The sequence below is a fragment of the Microtus pennsylvanicus genome, chromosome 5 (genome assembly GCF_037038515.1).
Source record: "Microtus pennsylvanicus isolate mMicPen1 chromosome 5, mMicPen1.hap1, whole genome shotgun sequence".
NCBI lineage: Eukaryota > Metazoa > Chordata > Mammalia > Rodentia > Cricetidae > Microtus > Microtus pennsylvanicus.
In genome coordinates, this window is record NC_134583.1 from 35,599,055 (window position 1) to 35,620,828 (window position 21,774).

At 46.5% G+C, this 21,774-nt stretch overlaps 1 protein-coding gene across 1 annotated transcript in view; it reads right to left on the bottom strand.

The window, feature by feature from the left end:
- Positions 1–1,202: 1,202 nt before the first annotated feature.
- The window catches only part of Znf704 (zinc finger protein 704), a 192,161-nt gene continuing 171,589 nt past the window's right edge, over positions 1,203–21,774 (bottom strand). The window contains exons 7-9 of the mRNA XM_075971487.1: positions 19,884–19,985; positions 13,054–13,151; positions 1,203–12,164 (exon numbers count right to left, since the gene is read on the bottom strand). Of these exons, the coding sequence (XP_075827602.1) occupies positions 12,053–12,164; positions 13,054–13,151; positions 19,884–19,985 (312 nt within the window). The 3' untranslated portion in view covers positions 1,203–12,052. The remainder of the gene's footprint in view (positions 12,165–13,053; positions 13,152–19,883; positions 19,986–21,774) is intronic.

Here is a 21,774-nt window from a genome sequence, read left to right on the forward strand (position 1 = left end):
TCATTGGAGCAATAGATGAAAATATCCCTAAGACAGTATCCAACTGCATCCACTAATCCCCCACTCAGTAGGCAGATACGAAACCTGGCCACATAGAGCTCATCTTATTAACTGCCATGAATACTAACCACCGCACCCCAACGCACATGTGCAGGGCATTTTTATTTTAGAAGGAGCTGTACGAAGTTGAATTGAGAAGATTCCGGTATTTGACGAGAGATATCTGAGTATCAGAGGGCTCTGTATGGCAGAGTATTTTGGCGTTCATCTGTTGATGTGTACCTGGACCCCCGTTTCCCCATTTGTCTGAGGCTACAGCATTGGCCCTAGGTCAGCTGCTCAGGACCAGTAGCGCACACTCCTCACTCTCTCAGGCTGGCTGGACTAGAAAGGGATATTGCTTAAGCCAGGCTCATCAACTTTATGATCATCCTAATACTTTAAGATTTAAGTATTAAAAAGTGCAGTAGTTAGTTCATCTAGCCATAGGCAAACTGGCTTCCAAAGCTTCCATTGCTGCACACGTGTATCTGGCTCTTGGAGGTGGACACAGTCAGTTCTCATGGCAAGAAACCTGTTCAGTGGAGGCTTAGCATTGGTACCGACATGGGGCATGGTTTTCTTAACACAGGGTCGGAAACAGGCAAGCAGCTGTCGCTCTGGGCAAGGTGTAGGCAGGAGGGCTGAGCATGGGAGTGGCCTTGATGGCAAACAGTTGATATAATGAAGGTACGTCTTTGCTTTTAAACAGTTGTTACAATTCTAGGCTAAATCCCAAACGTCCTATTGAGTTTGGGTGTGCTTCACACACTTGTGTGTTTAAATGCTAAGCCTTTAGCTGGTGGCCCTGTCCTGGGAAGCTCGGTTTGGGGAGGAGACAGCATCTAGCTGGAGGCAGTGGGTCCCTGGCTTAGGGAGGAGACCGGCACTGCTTTTGACTGGAGGATCTGATTTCTGGTTTGCCAAGATGTAACTAGCTGTGCTGCAGTTTAGTTGTCATGGAAACAAAACTGTAGCCTCCATGCCCCCTACCATGATGGATTAGAGTCCCATAAACCATGAGCCAAAAAACCCTCCCTCTCTCCCTCCCTCAAGTTGCTGTAGACATTCTGCTGCAGAATTGAACAAGTAAGCAATACACTTATGACTCTGGATATAAATGGTAGGCCTTGCATAAATAAATGGCTCCAAATAGAAGCAGATACACAAAAATTTTTATTAAGTGGAAGTTAGACTTACTTCGTGGTGATTAACCAGTTACAAGTGCATCTAAATTCATGTGTGTGGACACTGTAGAAATCAGAAGGGTCTTACTGAAAGACCCGTATTCTGGTTTGGTTCGTGCCAGTGCAAGCCAAGGGTAGAACCATACACAGAGTCAGTACAGGTTGACGATGACGTCAGACAAGATTGGCAACACCATAGTAATTGTTACAGCTAAGCATTACAGAACATGAAAGTCCAAAAACCAGAAGACTATTTCTAGAGGGTTCTTACTCTACACCTTCCCCTCTACCACATGCTTTGAGGACCACCCAGCAAGTCCTCCTCTCTGGGGGACACAAAGGGCCAGCAATACTATGAACTTCTGCTGGTCCTCTGGATGCCCTCTGTAAGTGGACAGCAGCCGTCCCCTTGGGAAAGTGCAGTTTAACTGGTGTGAACATTTTCTTTTGTAAATCTTGAAACTGAAAAATTTTCTTCTTTTCCAATTAGCACCAGTTTATTTTAAAATACTTTTTCCTGGTGTTAAATTTTAGGAAACATTTTTTAAAACACAAAGTCCAGAACAATAAAGGACAAAAAAAATTTAAAAAATGTGTTAGGAACAGCATTTAGAAAAACAACATCATTGAAACATTTGACAAATCTATGTACAGTGGGCCAAAAGCTGGCAAGGAGCATGGCTGAGGAACAGTCTCAGAAAATGTCTCTCTCCACCGGAACCTCTGCAGGCCGTACTTACAGACAGAAACAGTATCGGAACATCTGGATTTGGCTAAAAATCATATAAAAAGACAGGCCGCCCCTCCCCCATAACTTCTAATAAGGTAGCAAACACATCCAGCATGACTTGAGTACCGGGTTTAGAAGTGTGTTTTCCCATATTTTACAAACAGCCTAGAAAGCTCAGCAGACACAGAAGAGAACCGGAGCAGCGGAGAAACGGAGTGCGTCCCTCATTGTCAGCTGGAGGACGGAGACAGCACTGAAGAGGAAAGACCCTTATCAGAGGGAAGGTCTCATGAAAACGCCTAGGAGGCTGGAGAAATTCGGGTATATTCTATACAGATTTTTCAAGATATAAGCGATCATCTCTGTGTAATTTTGAAAAAATTGACTATTTGCCTTGTCAGATAGTATTTTTATATTTTGTTCTTTGAAACTATAGCCTAAACTCTTTGAAGAACACTCCTACCCTGGCTGGGTGGAGAGTTAACCACAACAGACAGACCTTTCTACAGTTTCCTTTGCCGCTTCGCTTCTTCCTATTTCCCAGTGCTGGGGACTGAAGCCAGGCCCTCGCATGAGCCAGGTCAGTGCTCTGCCCAGCCCCATCCCTGGCCCTCATCCCCCTGGTGATCCATCTGACTACAGCACCAGTCTCTAAGGACTCGGCACAGTCTGTGAATGCCGCACGGGCAGTGTATCCTCAGCCCCTGTACTGGCTAGAGTTTGTTTTTTGCTTTTTCTGAGTCCGGAGCTCAGATGAAAGTCTTTGAAACCATCGGACAAGAAAACAAAGGCACCCCACACCCTTATGAAGATTTGTATTCTCATTTATTTTTAATAATCTGTAGTTGTTTCTATGAAAAAAAAAAGTTCTTGGATTTGATATAAAATACATGTTTCTCTCTGAAAATGCATAGTTTATAGTTTTATACATTCACTCATTATTAAAGACTTTGTAAGGAAGTACTTACCCCTGAATGATGGCAAGATTGTACCTCAAAAGACCTCTATGTATGCTGGATAGCACTGCCGTGACACCATAGCTGCCACCCCAGTGTCCCAGAGGCCACTCCCTCCACTTGAGTTTGGCTTCTGTTATGAGACAGCATTTCCCCTAACTACCCCACTTTAAATATTCGGTAACTTTTTCCCCAGATATTTTGGTGTAGAAAACAATTTCAAAGGTGGCTCACCTTTAACATCGGAGTTTGCGTGTATATCCCACCAAAGGGCAACCTGCAGCTAATAGTCCCCCTCCAGCCCCTCCTGTGCAAACAACGATCACAGGCCGCTTGACATTTGCTTTTGATAATAACCTTGAACCCTTTGGGGCCTAGTGCGTGTTTTCTTACCCTGAGTTCTTCCATGCATACGGGACTTTGCTATGAAGTATTCTGGAAACTTACACTAGGGCATACGAGCTGATCCATAGAGTGTTTGAGTGGCTGACCACAGTCCAGCCATTAATTACAAAAACAGGACTTTTAGGGCGCACCGTAGGGAAACATGGAGTAATGGCTTGGTTATACTGTCCGATCCACAGGCCTGACTCATGTTTACACCCAGGGTATTTTTAGTTGCCATAGGAGCTGTGCGCACTGGGAGGTACCATGTGCTTTCTGCAACCTTTGGATTTCATTGGAGCTTTCTCCAGTCGGGACACTGGGGTTGATCCTGCCATGTCACAGCCGCTGACTGTCATCTGTCAGTTTGGGGATGGATCCCCAAGGGTAACTCAAACTCAAGAACAGCCAAAAGCCCTTAGGGCGCCCTTTTCCATTTCTGTCTTGTTACCTATGCCTGAAATAAGGGGTGGTAAGAGATGAATGTTTAACAAGGTGAACAGATTGAAGTAGTTTTTGCTTTCCAGACACAAAACAGAAACAATTATATCCCAAAGGCACCCCGCCATCACACAGGGAAGGCCAATTCCATCCCTGTACTCCTATCCTCAGGCAGAAGCCAGAGCCTGGAAGGTTTTCATCCTAGGCCTCCCTTCTAATGCAGACACAGATGTCAGCACCCTCTGCCCAGCCAGCTCTCACCTCTGTGCAATGGCTGTAAGGAGAGCCCTAAGCCACAGGGGAGGCAGGGCCAGGGACTTCTCTCAGAGATCTGAAATGGATCTTCTGTGCTCAGTGTGTTAGGATGATGCTGAGGGAGACAGACCTGTTCAGACAGGGACCGGCACTTTCCCTGAAGGATGGCGGTAGCCTCTGCTGAGCAAGATGAGCAAGACAGGGGTAAGCATCCATGCCCTGGGAGACTTCAGAGGAACAGCCAGAAAGCAACCAGTGAAGAATGGCGCAACCCTGGCTTTGGAAATGAACCAAGACAACTCTCAGTCCTCTGGGTTGGGGAGATGAGGACCTTAAAAAAGGACTAAAAAAGTGTCCACCAGAGAAGCTGCACACTGCTGCCAGGTGGCTGAATATGGCAATTAGCTGGGGACTTCTCCCAGAGTCGCCAAGTTCTGTCTTCTTTGGGATGCTGGTTTCTTCTTCAGCTAGGGACAGTCAATGCAGACAGAAATGGGAGGCACCTTGGTTTCCCCAACTGTTTCTGTCTTTAATGATAGCTCGCTTGCCTTTTTCAGGGGTTGCCATGTTCCACTCTGGCTATTTTTTTAATTAAATTTTGGGGGAATTGATCCTATAAAGGAAGTCTAACAGTCAGCCCCCAGGATGACTTTCTGGTGGTATTGCAGCATGAGGGGTGCTGTCTTCGAATGCTCACAAGTCTATGGATAATGCCATAGAGGAAGAGTACTAAAAAGAGGATTACTATTTAACTCTGAACCTTACCTCAACGTCTAGTTATTTGCTCTCTTGTTCACGATTACTAGGTTCTTTCTGTGTGTACCAGTGACACCAGTGCAAAGCTATACAACGAGCTGTCTTTCCATCATTCTGCCTCCAAGCACTGAATTACTTACAACAGTACGGCATCGTTAATAATAAGTGACCCTGCTAATGAACTAGGTAACAGGGCAATACAGGTTTCTGGGCGCTCCTTCTAGTCCTCTGACAAGTCCTTGTGAACTTTACTCTGAACTGGGGATGCTCCAACTCAGCCTGGCACACAGAGCCTTGGATGAAGGACATTCATACCCTGGACAGCCTTTTACTCATCCCAGTAGATACAACCCCAAACTTTGCCTGCACTGTTTAACGTGCATTCAAATGTAAACGCAAGGACTATGAAAATCTAGATGCCAGCAGCAAAGTATTTTTCCCCCAAGGAGTCAAAATTTTTTATTTAGAATATTGCTTTAGCTAATAAATTCCTTGGTGACCAGCACGGTAGCTGTAGTAAGGGGTACACTTGGGGGTGACTACATTTCCATTTAGTAACACAAGTGAGTGTGCTCTTTACTTCTGCATGGAGAACATGGCAGCCTCTTGAGTCACTCTGGACCACAGCCAAGCCAGTCCCTTCTTCCCTCTTTGCAGGTAACGATGGTGCCGACTCACTGGGTTCAAGACTACTCTGGACTGCCATGGATTGGGGGAGTGACCTTCGTTTTCTACACTAGGTTCTTATGAAGATCAAAGGAAATAATGTCTGAATGAGACACGTTTTACCATAAGAACTGTCCCAATAACATCATAAGATAGACTTAAAAATAATGTAGTGGCTCCGGTGAAAATCTGTCCAGCCCCCACCCCCACATAACAAAGTTATTCTTATTTTGATTTTGTCGTCTAAGATGTGATGGTTTTCTATGTGGAAAAGCTTCCTTTTAAGGGAACGGGCACCCCAAACACCCAATGCCTATTAGTGTGGAAGGACCTTGACGGATCAGAGCTGAACAAGGATAAGAGTGGCCTGGGAAGCATGGAGAGGGCAGAGGGCTTTGGCATAAGAGGCGCCATGTGTCACCTTCAAACTTGAGGGGCACCTGGCGGTCTTCTACAAAGGCACAAGACTGCTTTCCGTTTTGTCTCGCCAGCCCTTCATCACAGTGGTCCCGGTAGCAGACACAGTAAGAGTCAGGATCACAGCTACTTAGTACTTTGGGGTGTGGCCTGGATGTGCCAGGAGGCAGCTCTCAGCAGAGCTGGGAAACGACTTAGTACGTCCTGATTGTGGCAAGGCTGACTAAGAATACGACGTGACTACGTTGCCGTCCATGAGAATAATCTCTCGGGATATTGCTCAGACTGTGCCCGCATGTCCATTCTGTGGTGCTCGGGGAGGAACGGGGTCTGTCAGCCAAGGAATGTGGGACTGACTTCCAGAGCTCAAACTGTGGCACAAGATCCCTCTGTCCCCACGCAGCTTTTCTTTGGTCTCTAGTACTGGCCAAGAATGTGTGTTGGTGGTCAACACTGAACTGTCTCCAGCTGGGATCTAGCAACCTGGCCTGATGTCTGTGGGTTCTGATAGTCAGAAGCTCAGTGGGGCTCAGTATGGGTGTTCCTTCTCAGAAGATGTCAGCTGCCTAGCCTAACACCATTTCCACCATTCCCTAGTGTGGTGTCTACAGGACTTGTCCAGGCATCCTAAAGCAGCCTCTGTACAGATGCTTCCATTCACAGGTGGAATGAGACGCACACAGTGCAGAACAACGTAGTAGTGAACACTGCTGGGCACAGAACAGATCTAACCCTTATGCGGAACTATGGCCTGGCTGGCCTTCTGACCACTTGCTGAGTTACCCAACAAGGGCTCGGCTGTCCTGCTGTGTCTGCAAACTTAGCAAAACCAAACTAGCTTTACGATCACTGACCACTTGGAAGGAAAAGACGCCTTCTTTAACAGTGCATGGGCTTGAGGACGTGGGGCAGCTTAGATCCCAACTCTCTGTGTAGGTCCCTGCGTGGTTCTTATGTCCCATGGGAATACTGCCACCTTCTGCTCACAACCTTGTGTGCCTGGGAGGTTTTCATCGTGAAAAACAAAAGTCAAACAAAGCAGTTATTCTGATGAGGAAATTATTCAGTCGGTGCTGAGAATAAAATCGTCTCAAACGCTGACTGGTTACAAGTTCTTTGGGTGTGTATCCTATGAGTCTAGCCATTCCCACCAAATGATACTTGTTCATTAAATGCAGGCATGTAGCTCCAATAGACCAACAGGAGAACACAATTCATTTACACTAGAGGGATACCTTTTCCATAGCCTAGGAGTCTATCTGTAAGCATCTCCTCTTATGTTTAATATATCAAACGCGAATCTTCACATGACCCCTCCCCCCCAATGCTCTGAAAACACACTGGTCCTGATAAGGGGAAGTTTCTGCTACATCGATTCTCTTGCAAATAACCTTTCTGTCTGTTCTGCATTCTGACCCCTGCTCAGAGGGTTTAAAAGGTACGCATCAAAACACTTGCTTAAAAGAGGCATAGCCCTTGGATTGGTGAACAGGAACTGTGTACCATATCAACACTTCCTGTCAGTTAAAATACTGCATTTTTTAAAAATAAGCTAAAATGTATAAAACCAAGGTCATTTCCCACAAAGTGTTCATGTTCTCTGTCATTATAAAACACTGTATCTTGTAAAATATTTCCAGTTCTGATAAACTTGAGAAGTATTAACGCTCATTATAAAAGTGACATGTCTCTTGTAGATGCTGAAGCAGTATATTTCTTTCATTTGGAAATTTAAGTTGTAATTATTATTGTACTTAAGATTATATCACACATTACAATTGTGATCCTCAGACCCACACAACAAAAGTTATAAAACACGAGATTGTCTTCGGAAAACAAGGAGCTATTTACAAAACAGGACAGGAGACGAACCTCTCACTTTGATTGCTCGTCCTGTGGCAGGTACACTCGTTAAAGCATGTGTATCACTGGAAATAGACCTTTCCAATGTCAGTCAGCAGAAGCAAGTCAGTCGAGAGTACATTTTGTACTTCCTTGCTCTGTTGGTGTGCGTTACTCAGGACAATTGGTACCTAAAAGTGCTAACCTTATTGAATTTACTAACTTTCCATTTGGCTAAATTTCTACAATGCAGAAAAGACAGGATGAAATGGTTGCAACATGGAGAAATCCCCATAGGTAGGAGGACAGGGGAACCTGTGTGCTGCTGGTGGGTTTCTTCCAGAAATAAACTTTCCAGTTGACTCATATGCTTGCATGCCCCACGCCGTAAGACCCGCGCCTCCATACTATCTGCTGTGTCGTCCATTTGTATCTACTGACACAGGTCAATGCTACAGATGACACGGGTGGTGGGAATCCCACAGGATGTGAGAAAGAGCAGCACCTTGTCCACAGCAGTGAGCTCCTCAACATGGCACTAGAGCGAAGCCCGGGTCTCCAACAGCGCTCTTTCACCTAGGGAACGCTGTGCAGAGCTGATCAACAACTGCCCAAACCAGGAGATTACAACAGGGAACAGCGAGGCTCCTTGTTCACAATCACATTCAGGGAAAGCCTCACCGTGTCTACGAATACCCGGGCTCAAACACCAGTCAGCTTTAGGTCGGCTACAAAAAGACAGTGGGTGCATCTGCCACACCTCACGGAAGCTGACACTGTCCAGTTGGCATGGATTTGTCTTGAAATGATACTGAGTTCACATGAAAAAAAAATCAACTTGTTCTGACAAGAAACAACTTGAGACCATACAATTCCTCCTAGTCCTGGGGTTCTCCAGATCTGTCTTCGCACATCCTTCCTGCTTCCCTGAGGGAATGAGCAGTGTTACAGTATTCTGCTGCTAAGCTCGATGTATTCTCCTGCGCAGATACAGTCCTCACCTCGTTCTCAAACCTCCTCCAGTGAGGGCCACCCTTGTTGTGCAGTGCAGTTGAATTGAGAGATGAAATGGACTCTTGCAAGGCTGGCTCACTAGAAGCCCAGAGATGACAGACTTCAACTTCTGACATCTTGAATTGCAATGGGGAACAATTCAATTTCAGAATTTTTTTGCAACATACATGTGACCATCTCTGAAGAGAGTGCTATTCTTTACTGATAATGCTCATTTGGAGCTTGGTCACAGGAGGCAGGGGATCATCTCCTAAGGAAACCTCTTGGCCATGGAGCTGTCAAGAGTCACTCTGAAGCCCACTCTGCTTCCGAAACCCATTGCTTTCTTCCTGACGCTGGCTTTTCTCACTCCACAGAGAAACTTCTGGACAAAAGATGGCAGAAGGGTAAGCCTCGACAAAGCAGCTCCTGTCCTGTTTCAGACAGTTGCAACAGACATGGAGGATCCCTGGCTGCTTAGCCCCAAGATGAGCTGGAGGCAGGGGGGCTCAGGTCTCCTGCACTGCCTCCTGGACATACTTGCTACCCTGGGGGTTTTCTCCATGTTGTCTGGCTAACTTCCATACACAAAGTGCCTCCAGGAAGGTTGAGGCTGGAAACTATTGCCTGTCGCGCCCATTGCGCTTGCTTTGCCTGGCTATACAATGTGCTGTCAGTCACTGAAATACCTTCTCAGGGAGAAATGAGAAACCTGTTTTGGAGAAAGGGACATCATGGAAGAAAAAGAATCAGACATTTCCACTGGACAGGAATTCAGTGTGCACATCCCTCCTTTGTAGACAGGGCTGTTAGCCCTGGGGATGCACACAGCTGCAGGCTAGCAGCCAGCTCGCCTGGGATACGTCTTCTCATCCATTCTCTCTTTGCTTCTCCACAAAATGCAGACACAAAAAGAACTTAGCTTCATGGAGATGGCATCAGATGAAAAGTCAGGCTTCATTTGGCACTTCATTTGGTTTCCCAAATAACAAAATAACTACTTAAAAAAATGTAACTCATAACAAAATGTAACTCATATAATCAGCAACTCTATGTTGCAATCCAGAGCTTTCTGGTTCCCTGGAGATTGCACCCTTCCATACTGGGAACGGGCAGCATGTGTGTCCAGAACTGGCCTCAGGACTTGTCTGCACTGGAACCCCGATGAGGGCTGGCCATGCAGAAGAGCTGGTGTGATGAAGGCTGCAGAGGACAGGAGGGACCCAGGCTCTGCTGACAATGTGCAGTTATGCAGAACTACTCTTGGGCTGTGTCTGGGGGAGAAGGCCACGACACCTTGCTTAAGGATTGTTCTCATGCAGAGAGCATTCCTTCACTCCGAAGTCCTTCAGGAGAAGATGGATTTGACTTCACATCATTGCAGTATTTTGATTAAAGTCTTCATCTGAGATAAAATAAATTCCAGGAAACTTTGCTGAGGAGAAAAACCTCTGGCCTAGGGTCCATCTATTATTTAAGCACATAGTGAGCTTGATCAGACAGCTGGCCATGACAATCTGTGTGTGGCTCAGGACTTCTTGGACCAGCTAGGACATCACTTCACAGCAGAGACTACTGGAGATAGGAGAGAGGACATACTCGAGGGGAGGGGGAGCGGGGAACACCTCAGCTCTGTGTTTAAAAAAAATGTTGTTTCCTGGTTACCGTCAAAACACCCAGGAGAGCCAGTGCCCTGATGTCGACTATCAGCCTATGGGGAATCAGATAGAGCACATTTTCTTGTCTCTTGAAATAATTTTTTTCTTTTAAATACCTGAAGAAACAGATCAGGATCTCTTTCAAGAAATAATCTTGTATAAAGTCACATGACTTTAAAAAATAAGATTGCCAAAATACATGAAGGCAGAAATTCAGGGCGTTGCGCTGCAGAACCTCCATATGACCCTAACATAAAAGGGGTCTCTAGATGACTTCGTCCCATTCTGTAAAAAAGCGCTATGTACAATCTTTAAACATATATTAAGCTTTTCTCTGTGCAATTTCACTTAACATTCGTATGGCTGACACCATGCCCCCACCCCAGTGCCTCCTCTAAGGTGCTCTTACTCTTACTTTGCATAGGTATAGGACATCCAGTTCTTTAAGCAGGGCAGAAGTGTTCTGACGAGGCTTGGTGGCTGCCTGCCACGCTCCAGTCCTCAAACATGCAAATCCACTGATTTAGACATTCCATAGGCATTCCAGTGCAAGCCCTGGCCCTACTAGATGGGGAGAGTCCTATACCAAGATGCATTTTCCTTTGGGCATCCCCTAAGTTAGTTTCTAAGCAAATTCTTAATTCATCTCTCTAATATTTTTGTAAGAAACGAAAGGTTTCTATCTGTTATCCATATATGCCACTCTGTCCATTAACTCACCCCAGGACATGTGGAGCATGCCATGGATAAAAGTGCACTCAGAAGGGAGGTGGATCTGCTGCCCGGGTGGAACTCTCTCACAGATGGGGGCACGACAGCCACCCTCTGCCTGGAGCACAGCTGTGAGGCAGTCTGGAGATTTCCACCTGGGCAGTGTTTGGAGAGCAGGATGACAGCCCACGGTCCTGGCCACAGATTGACCAGACAAAGCCAGGCACTGCCCCAGCTGCAGTTCCTGTGACATTCCTGAAAGAAGCGTCGAGGCTTACCAGATGGCCCCGGTGCCAGCTCTCACCTGAGCTGTGCCAGGCAGAGAAGTAGGTGGACCACCACTTGGGCGCCAAGGACAACTCCCAGATGCTTTCTGAAGTGGCTCGTGGCCTCAGCCTGCAGCTGAAGTCTGCCTGTGATTCCCACTGCCAGTCACTTTTGGCCTCAAGCTACCTGGGGCTCCAAGCTATCATCTTTACAAGGTTTCTCCTTGGGTCCTTCGTGAAAACAAAACAGACACAGAAAAAGACAGCCAGACTGCAGCTCTTTCTTCAAATACATCATGATCCAGACTGCTCCAAGCAGCTGGCTGGAAAACAGGGAGACGGCTATTCACAAGGTGGGTTACCCTTTGTACAAATACTAGCGAATATTGTGTAGCTTATGAATGTACTGTTTACGTGTCAAAACCCCTTGAAAATACCACAATTCAGAAAGCTTATCAAAATCTTTCCAGGTAAAATGGCCTGGTTGGTTAGGTTGCTCCAGAAGTCCAGTTTTAAGAGCAGACGAAGAGTAAGCAAAGTTACTTTTCTTTTGAAGGAAAAAGTCACTTTTGCTGCTCTTGTCTGGGCTCTCAGAGCAGTGCAGGTGCTGATTTTTTTTTTTTTTTGCTTTAATTCCACCATGGAATTATATTCCCAGAATTCCAGGAAAGGCTTTCCCTGGGCCTTGAATGGCTTCCTTTGGAAGGAGAGGCTTTCTCACCACCCGTCGTGAGAGTGAAGCAGGGATGGCTCAGTCGATGAAGCGCTGGCACGCCTTCTTCCAGCGGCAGGCGGTGCACCACATGTCCCGGTTTTCCATCCCATAAACTTTGCGGCACTTTTTGCCTTCACCTCTGGGCTTCCTGTAGGACAGACAGCACAGATATGTTCAGGAACAGGGCCTTCTGGAGAGAGTTCAGAAGAGTGAGGGGGCAAGAGAAAGACAAAAGCCTGCCCAGAGGGAGCAGAAGCTCTCTGCAGGCTGGGTATTTGCCCAGCCGCTCTACTTAAGCTGCTCCTAAATTTCATTCATGGAAATGTCCATCTGGCCATTTTGTAAGGTTAAGGAAGTAAACACAGGAGTTAGGGACTGGGAAGAAAGCAGCTGCTGTTCCAGCACGAGGAGTAAGTCTGGACCGCCAGAACCTGAAGAGCTGAACCTTACACAGCATGGCGGGAGGCACGGACAGGGAGATCCCTGCAAGCTCTCGGGCCAGCTCGCCTGGCATATGCGGTGGGTGAATGAGAGATCCTGTCCAAGTATGGTAGTAGGACTAACACCTGAATGTCTTCTGACTTACCCAGGTGCACCATGCATATATTCATACACACCACACACACTTTTCTGCTTCCCCAAATACCCTCCCTCCTGCAAAACAAAAACAAACAAACAAGCATGGAATGGCAGGGAGCAACACCACTCTTCCAAATTTTCAGTGTGCCTTTCTTTCCTTTCCTGTGTTCTGAAATCTGGTTGGAGGCTTCCCAGGAGACTCTCCTGGATCTAGATGCAAACCATAAACCGTCACTCATGTCATACAGAGTTAATGCAAGGCAGCGACCACCATTACCTACCCTACAAATGGAAGTGCTCTTCACTAGCTATGGGAATGAAAGAAAGCAAGCATGCTTCATGGGTTGAGGAGAAACTACAAAAGGTCGTGGAACCGGAAGGTTTTGGTTCCTTTTTGCTATTTTCCCATTTTCTAGGAAATTCCTTGAGGTGAAGTCTGCAGCGTCAAGCAATCATACCTTAGGCTGACTGTCCCTCTGGGCGGGGAGGACAGGACCGTGTGAGCGTGCTGTCGCTGCTCTCCGGAGCCCACTGGGTGGTGATGTGTTGGAGACACCTGGGGAACACAAGGAAAATCAGGTTGACAGGACAGACTCTCCCACACAGCTATTAGGCCTCAGTGGTGTGGGCAAGGGTCCGTGCGCAAAAAAACATGGAGACAAACTGTTGATTTTCAGCTGTAGGAGTTAAACAGGCAAGGCTGGAGCTCTGTAGCTGGAGGAATAAAGGCTAAGCTGACCAGGTAAGGAGGATCCTGCTGATTGGTGTCCCTGTCCCAGACCCCACAGAGTAGGGGACGTGCACAGTCCTTCTCTCATTATTATTATCTTCCATATGCCCACGGAAAAGCACACGAGGTTCAGAGCACACAGTGGCTTTTCCAGCTCTAAGCTCCACACAGTTCCACACTGCTACCCTCAACACCAACATGGCCAGGGCTACCAGGGTGGCCACTCTCCGCTGCCACCTGCACGAGGTGCAGGGACAGCCCTCAAGCTTGTCATCTGATGCAGCAAGCATTTACCACCCAGGATCTCATCGGCCCTGCTCTCTACATTTTAATCTTTGTTTTGTACCTCAAACTTTTTCAAAAGTCTACCTTGAAGTATATTTTACCAAGTATAAAACATACTTTGTAGTACTATGGATGGTATTAGATGCTATTATTTATAAATGAATACAATTATTAGGCTATGTGACCACAATATGTTTACTGAGTAGATAATGACTTCCAGGGGGTTTAAAGAACTCTAAACAATAGTGTTTGAAATCACAGCTAATCTCTCCCAGGTAGTGAGGACACTTGAGCTATACGGAGCACTTTCTAAACAGGAAGTCTGACTCTGTTGTTCTCAGTAACAACAGCAGTAAGCGTAAGCATCTCTCGCTAGCCTCATGCCAGGCACTGTGCTGAGCAACACGAGGTTGCTTTAGAAAAGTCCTGTGCCAGGCTTGAGATCAGAGTTCGTGGACGCTAGAGCAAGGGATTTTAACTGTGCCTCACATGGGAGCAATCATATGGATTCGTGGTACTTCTCTGTATGTGTTTTAGAGAAATTTCCTTGTGATCTTCTCTTTCTCATAGTGACTGGAATAATCTCTCAGGAGCATTTACAACCCTGTCTCTAGGCAAGCAGTTGCACTAGCTACTTTTCCTGTGATTGGGACAGAATACGTGACAGAAACAACCCACAGGAGAAGCTTATCCGGGCTCACAGTTCAGGGATTCGTCCATGCTGGGAGAGGGCACGACCTGCTCAGTTTCAGAGTTCACAAGGTAGGCCGGGCTGGAAGCAGATATGAACTTTAGGAGCCTCCAGCATCAACCTGCTTCCTCCAGCTAGGCTCCCCCTCCCCCTCCCCCTCAAGGTGTCAAACATTCTACACAGCACCAGGTGGGGACCGAGTGATGTCCACATGAACCTGTGTGGTATGTCACTTCATATCAGAACTACAACACTACCCCACGTGAAGCATGGGCTTTCTACTCACTTCCTCCCACTTTTGGGAACATGTAGCTCAGGCTGGTCTCAAATTTACTATGTGGTTGAGGTTGGCTGTAAACTCTTGATTTTTCTGTCTTTATCTCTCAAGTGCTGGGACTAGAGGTATATACCAGCATGCCTGACCTCCCCACTTCTCCTAAAATTTTATGTTGGGAATTTAAATCCTCAGTCTGGGTGTGTTGAACGATAAACCCTTCAAGAAATCAAGGTGAGATGAGGCCATAGTGTAGGCCCTGACCCAATAGGACCAGTGTTGTTATAAGAAGAGATGCATGCACGCACGCACACACCTCAACAAGACTAGATACCAGAGGGCTGGCATGCATGTGCCCCTTCTCTCTCACTGTTGACATTGAAGAAAAGCCAAGGGAAGGCGGAGCTCCAACTGCAGATGTCTCCAAACCAGGAGAGCTCTCACCAGAGGTAAACAGTCAACAGCCTGATGTTGGACTTGCGGCTTCCAGGAAGGAACTGGCTGCTGATTACACTGCCTACTGGATGCAGTTTTGCTGTGGTAGCTTGAGATGAAGGGACCAAGACCTCTTAGTTTTCAGTCAAAACAACAGAGAGCGGCATTTTGTAGCTGTGAAGACTAGAGGCCAGCCACCAGGACAAGAGGAGAAGGAAAGCAGTGGTAAGGATGGCCTGCTCCTCCTGCACACCCCCAGCTCAGGCTAGCGAAGGGCAGCGGTGTCTGCACAGGAGTCTCCATGGCCATATACCGGGAAGCGCTTGCACAAAAGTCAGCAGAAGCCTGCAGCCCTGGGGGCTGCTCTAAGGCTTCCTCTAGGAGTGTCCTCAGGGCTTTCTTCAATACCAGAGCTCAAAGTGCAGAAGGAAAGGCACCTGTGACCCAGGGTGACCACCTAGGGGCATCTGTCTCAGAGCACAAAGACAGAAGAAATGTCTATAACATAGAAACCACTGGGTTTGGAATTTTTAGACAGACTCATCCTTAATGTTCTTTATAATTTAAAAACTTGAGAGTTGCGATCTAAAACCATTTTAGAGTAGGGAACTTCAGTCATGTTCTTGGATTCTGCCCGGCTCCCTATTTTCTAGGGGTTAGGGCGAGCCATTGGTTGGCACGAAGTCCGTGGACATGCCAACCCTGCGGCTGTGGGATGGACTGTTCAGAATGCCTGCCCACGGGGCAACAGGCCAGCAGGCTCCGACTCTTTTCTCTCTGAAAGCACCGCCAGGGCACGCAGGAGCATAAGGAATACTATTTGTGCTCCATTCTTGTCTTTCTAGAGTCCAGCAAAGCTTTTAAAAATACACCAGACCCTTAAAATAGGAACGGCAAGTCTGACTGCTGCAGTGTTTACCTGAGTCCCGGCCAAAGCAGATTACAAACCAGAGAGACTGCAAACTCTCTGGTCTAAGAATAAATCAGAAATGGGGGACGGAGGCTGGGAGAGACTCAGTAGTTGATAGAGTGCCCATGGTGTAATCATGAGGACCGAAGTGTGGAAGCCAGCACCCCTGTAAAATGGACACAGTGACACCTGCAGCCCTCGTGCTAGAGGCGGGGCCGGCAGATGCGAGGAGCTCACTAACTGCAGCCCTCAGAGCTCACTAACTGCAGCCCTCGGAGCTCACTAACTGCAGCCCTCGGAGCTCACTAACTGCAGCCCTCGGAGCTCACTAACTGCAGCCCTCGGAGCTCACTAACTGCAGCCCTCGTGCTAGAGGCGGGGCAGGCAGGTCCCCGGAGCTCACTAAGCAGCAGTTTAACTAGATACGTGAGCTCCAGGTACAGAGACCTGCCAGGAACAAGAAGATGCAGAACAACGGAGGAGGACAACTGGTGTCCACTGTTGTCTGCACACCTTGTGCACACACATGTATACACGCATATGCATGCACGCGCACACGCACACACACGGATATAAAATGTATATAAACAACACAAAACCACACAACAAAATGAAAAGGATAAACGAGAAACAGCCACAGGAGGCAGAATCTCCAGTTAACCCAGATAGTGCATGTAAGTGCAATCTCGCTGCTAGAATATCCCTGGAAACTAACACAGAAATGAAATATTTTGTAAATAAATATGTACGTGAGTAAGTAAATAAACCAGGAATTCCTTCAGGCCTGGGGTGGTGGCTCCCAAAAGCTGAGCACTGGGTGTTAACTGACAACTCACTGGACCAAAAGAAGGCCAGTTCAGGGGGGAGGATTAAGACTGAAGGTAGAGACAGCTACAGTGTTCATAGAAGACTTCGAAGATTCATTGTTGGAAAACAAACACCATAAGGAATCCTGGCTGGCATCCTGCAGAGATATTTAGGAACTGGGAGGACAGACAGCTGGTTAAAACCCAGAATGAGATCTCTATGACAGTTTAATTTAAAAACAGCCCAGAAGAAGCTACGCACGGTGGAGCCCGAGGCAGGGTAGCGAATTCAACATTTGCCTGGGCTATAGTGTGAGTTTTTAAGTTCAACCTGAACAATTAAGTAAGATCCTGTATCAAAATCACAACTGGAAAGAGAGACATGGCTACACAGTGGAGCATCTGCCTGGTGCACGAGGCCAGAGCGCGGTGGAAATCAAGAGTTTGGACTGTTGGGGCAGCGGTGAGGAAACCCGAGGCTCCCCTGTCTCACTCTATCCTTACTTTTACACCAGATGAACGGCCGAGTGCTGGAAAGTCTTCCCGCGTTAAAGCAGAAGCTAAGGAGCTGTCACTGCGGGTCTGCAGCTTTCGGTCTAGGTGCGACCGTGTGTCACCTAGAGCACACACTCTGGGTCTTTCTGGGACGGCGTTCCAGAAAGGCACCAGGGAGTGCGTAAAACCTACCCTGAACCTGGGTTCCTGTGGCCTGGGCCCGGAAAAAGACTGGATGTGAGTGGAGCAGCAGCGTTCATACCTCCCTGCTTCAGACTGTGGACACAACGCGGCCAGTCACTGCCACACCCAATGCCACCATGGTGAAGACAACACGGCCAGTCACTGCCATACTCAACGCCACAATGGTGAAGACAACACAGCCAGTCACTGCCATACCCAACGCCACAATGGTGAAGACAACACAGCCAGTCACTGCCATACCCAACGCCACAATGGTGAAGACAACACGGCCAGTCACTGCCACAGCCAACGCCACAACGATGAAGACAACACGGCCAGTCACTGCCACAGCCAACGCTACAACGGTGAAGACAACACGGCCAGTCACTGCCACAGCCAACGCCACAACGATGAAGACAACACGGCCAGTCACTGCCACAACCAACACCACCACAATGGATACGACATGGTCATTCACTGCCACACCCAACGCCACCAGTCACTGCCACACCCAACACCACCATGGTGGGCTGTGAGACCAAATAAACCCTTCCTTCCTTAAGTTACTTTTGTTGTGATTTGGTCATAGCAACAGGGAAAGTAACTAAATGCGCTAGGCTATCAAAGAAGGCATCTTAGCCCCCCTTTCTGCTGCTGTAATAGAATACCCTGGAAAGACTTTATTCTGGTCCACGGTTCAAGGGCATACTCCACTATGATAGAAAGCCAAGGCAGTGGGAACTTGACGCAAGGACACATCGTGGCCACAATCAGGAAGCAGGGAGTGATGGATACACACTCATCTCTTGTCAAGTTCCCTTCATTTATACTGTCTAGATTCGCAGCCAGGAAATGGTGCCAACCATGGCAGGCCAGCTTCCCATTTCTCTTTCTATGTTCTTTTCTGCCTGCCTATCTCCCCGACCCCTACCGCCACTACCGCAGTCTTCCCATTCCTATCAACACAAGACAGTCTCCCAAAGGCATGTCCGGAGGCCTGCCTCCCAGGTAATTCTAGATTCTGTCAAGTTGGCAGCACTAACCATCACAGATGGGCTAATGGCAAAGTGCAAACAGCAAGGCACTCTGGGCCTTTTTATGTCTCCCAAGGGAAAGTCCTGAGAGGAAGTGGTTCTTATCCAATGGGAACAGGAGTGGACAAATGTCTGTGCTACAAACAAAACTAACGCAAGAGTGTCCACGGTCACTCCCTGAGAGTGGCCAGGGGTTACCACTATTCAGTGACTTTAGTAATTATTCCATGTTTATGGCAGTTTTTGAGAAATCACAGGAGTATTTTCTGGAAGCCAGCAGGAGGCCATTTGCTGTCACCAATCCCTTTGTTGAGTTTGGTAAATATTAATGGGCAGAACACAGCATAGTTATTAATCCTTAGGAGCTGAAACCTCTAGAACTTGCTGGGGCTTGCCAAGGAGTTGCTTTGTGTAAGTGTGGGAGAAAAAATAAGGTTTAACATCTGCTATTGTTAGCTTAGTTCTGAGTCGCATAGGGAGTCACACCCGCTTGTGGAGACGGGGACAGTGCAGGTCAGTCTCAGAGAAAACTAGGTCGGATCCAGAATGTTTTAAAATGAACTGTTAGGAGCCAAGTAAATCCACAGTGGTTTAGCAGGATCATTTAATACATTGAGCTAATTTTTATTTATCACCTAAATATGGCTGCACTTGTAGCATTCATTTACTTTATTTTATTTTTGCTTAGGCTTTGAAAGAAAAAAAAGTGATTTCAATTTATTTAACTTTTGGATCTTCAAATGGTATACCTCCAGGACAATATGTCAAACTAACAAGATTTACAGAGAGATTTGTAATGGTAAACAAGCTCTGTAGAAAGGTGGGTCAAACTGTTCACTCTACAGTCCTTGGAGATGCACACAGTGCAGCCCAGCATCACCAACTAACATGCTCTTCTGGCTTCCTAAAGTATCAGGAAAGCATCTTTTCCCAGAGACACTGCACCCACCTCAATTACAACAGCTTGCCCATGAATCTACAAGTGTCAATTCAGGACAATATACCTGGGATTGGAGAGATGGCTCAGTCATTAAGAGCACTGATTGCTCTTCCAGATAGGACCTGAGTTTGATTCCCAGTACCCACATGGAGGCTCACATCTGTAACTTCAGTTCTAGGGGATCTGACGCCCTCTTCTGGCCTCCAAAGGCACTGTATGCATGTGGTGCACAGATATACAAGCAAGCAAAACACACATACAAATAAAATGAAAAATAAAGCAATTTTAAAAAAGAAGGAAGCATGAGCCTCTGGAAATAGATGTGATGAGTGCACCTGTAATACCAGCATTCATGGGGCGGGGGCAGCAGTCATAGGCCATCCTCAACTACATAGGGCTAACCCGTGGTGGTGTTCTGGGCACCAACTCCATCTTTCTCATGTCTGTCCCACAGTTGGCTCTCTCAGTGTCCATTTGGCTCACCTCGCCATGCTTCGGTACTTACGGGAATGCCGGTGAACGTAACAGGAGGAGACTGCCAGGAAATGCTGAAACTGTTGCCGTTGGGGGTGAACTTAGACCCCGGAATAGTCACTGGGGGCGTGGCCTGTGAGACAGGAAGCAGAGAGGGCTGTAGGAAAGATTGGCTGTCCAGGGTCTTGGCCCTCATTACCAAAGCTGGGCTACGGGGACAGGCAGGACAGCTCTGGAATGTACGCTAGCAGGCAGAGACTAAACAGGGCCATAGAGTATCCAGAAACAAGCCTTTCATATACATATAAGCAATCTTATATATGCTTATGTAGAAGCAATCTTATACATACGCCTCAATCTACTTGAGGCATAGGACATGGCTTTTGGCTCTCAGTTTCTGAAATTTAATCACCAAATTTTTGGACATATACAAGTAATTCTTGACTATCAAATCAGAAAATAAATACCTGAACAATACATTTGGAAATGGGTACATGTGAGTTATAAATATTTTATAAGTGTAATTTAGTGATATACATTGAAATTCTCATTGTTTTGTCCATCAGACACCTCACGTTTAAGGGTTGATTCTAAGAAAATGGACACAACGATATTTGCTGCACAATCGTGTATTCGGAACATGTTTGGAGGCTTGGCCAGTGATGTGGTTCAGCAGGTAAAGATGCCTACTGACAAGCCTGAAGATCTGAGTTTGATCCTTAGGACCACAGAGTGGAAGGTCCTGTGACCTCTACATGTACAATGTCAAATGTGTGTGCATACACATGTACACAAAAGAAATGAAAGTTTAATAAAAAAATTTAAAATTGATCAAATAGCTATAATGGAGATGACAGAAGTCAAGTCTATATAGAAAGTGATTGCATCTGTCTTCTCCAGGTTTACTTGTTTTTGAATTACAAATATTCCAGCTAGTTATGGCGGTTGTGTTATCTGGCATCATTGGGAAACACGTTGGCAGTAGATAGAAATATCCATAAACTCTTTGTTCATGTTCTACATCACTCAATAACGAAATGACACTGCTGAGAATTACAATGAAAGCTAAAAAAGCTACAGGCAGAGAATGTTCATAGTAGCCCACCCCCCTTTTTCTTGTTTTTTATTTATTTTTTGACCTAGACTAGCCTCAAACTTGTTAAAATCCTGAGGCTGTCTCCACCTCTCAAGTGTTGGGATTAAAGGCATGTAATACTATGCCCAGCCCCATGTGGTCACGACAATGGAAAACCATGGTAGTCAGTCACATAAACTATCAGAATGATTAAAATGATTATTTCAATTTAATTAATTGGATACTGGTGTGGGACCATAATCTGTATTCTGTCAATTATATTTTAAATAAACGCTGATTGTCCAGTAGTCAGGCAGGAGGTATAGGTGGGACAACCAGACAGGAAGTAGAGGCGGGTCAGTGAGAACAGGAGAATTCTGGGAAGGAGGAAGCCCATTCCTATGCATTCGTTGCCCAGCCACAGAAGAAGCAAGATGTGACTGCCTTGCTGAAAAAGGTACCGAGCCAGCCATGTGTCTGACATACACAAGAATAATGGGTTAATATAAGTTGTAAGAGTTATAAGAAGCCTGAGCTAATGGGCCAATCATTTTATAACTAATGTAGATTATGGGAACCAGGCGAGACAGAAAACTCAGTCAACAGTGTACTATACAGTTATTTGGATTTTTTTATAAAATAGGTAGGGGAATGTAATTTCAAAAATGCAGGGAAGATTTTTATGAAGTTGCCTGAGGTACCCTAATTGTTAGGGTAGCCATGGCCTGTGTTAGAAGGATTTACTTCTAAGTCCCTAGGCTTTTGGAGTCCTAGCTATGACCCAGTCGATTGGTCTGGGTAGTGTTCAAACAATTTCCATTTGAAACAACTTCTATAGAGTGCTGAC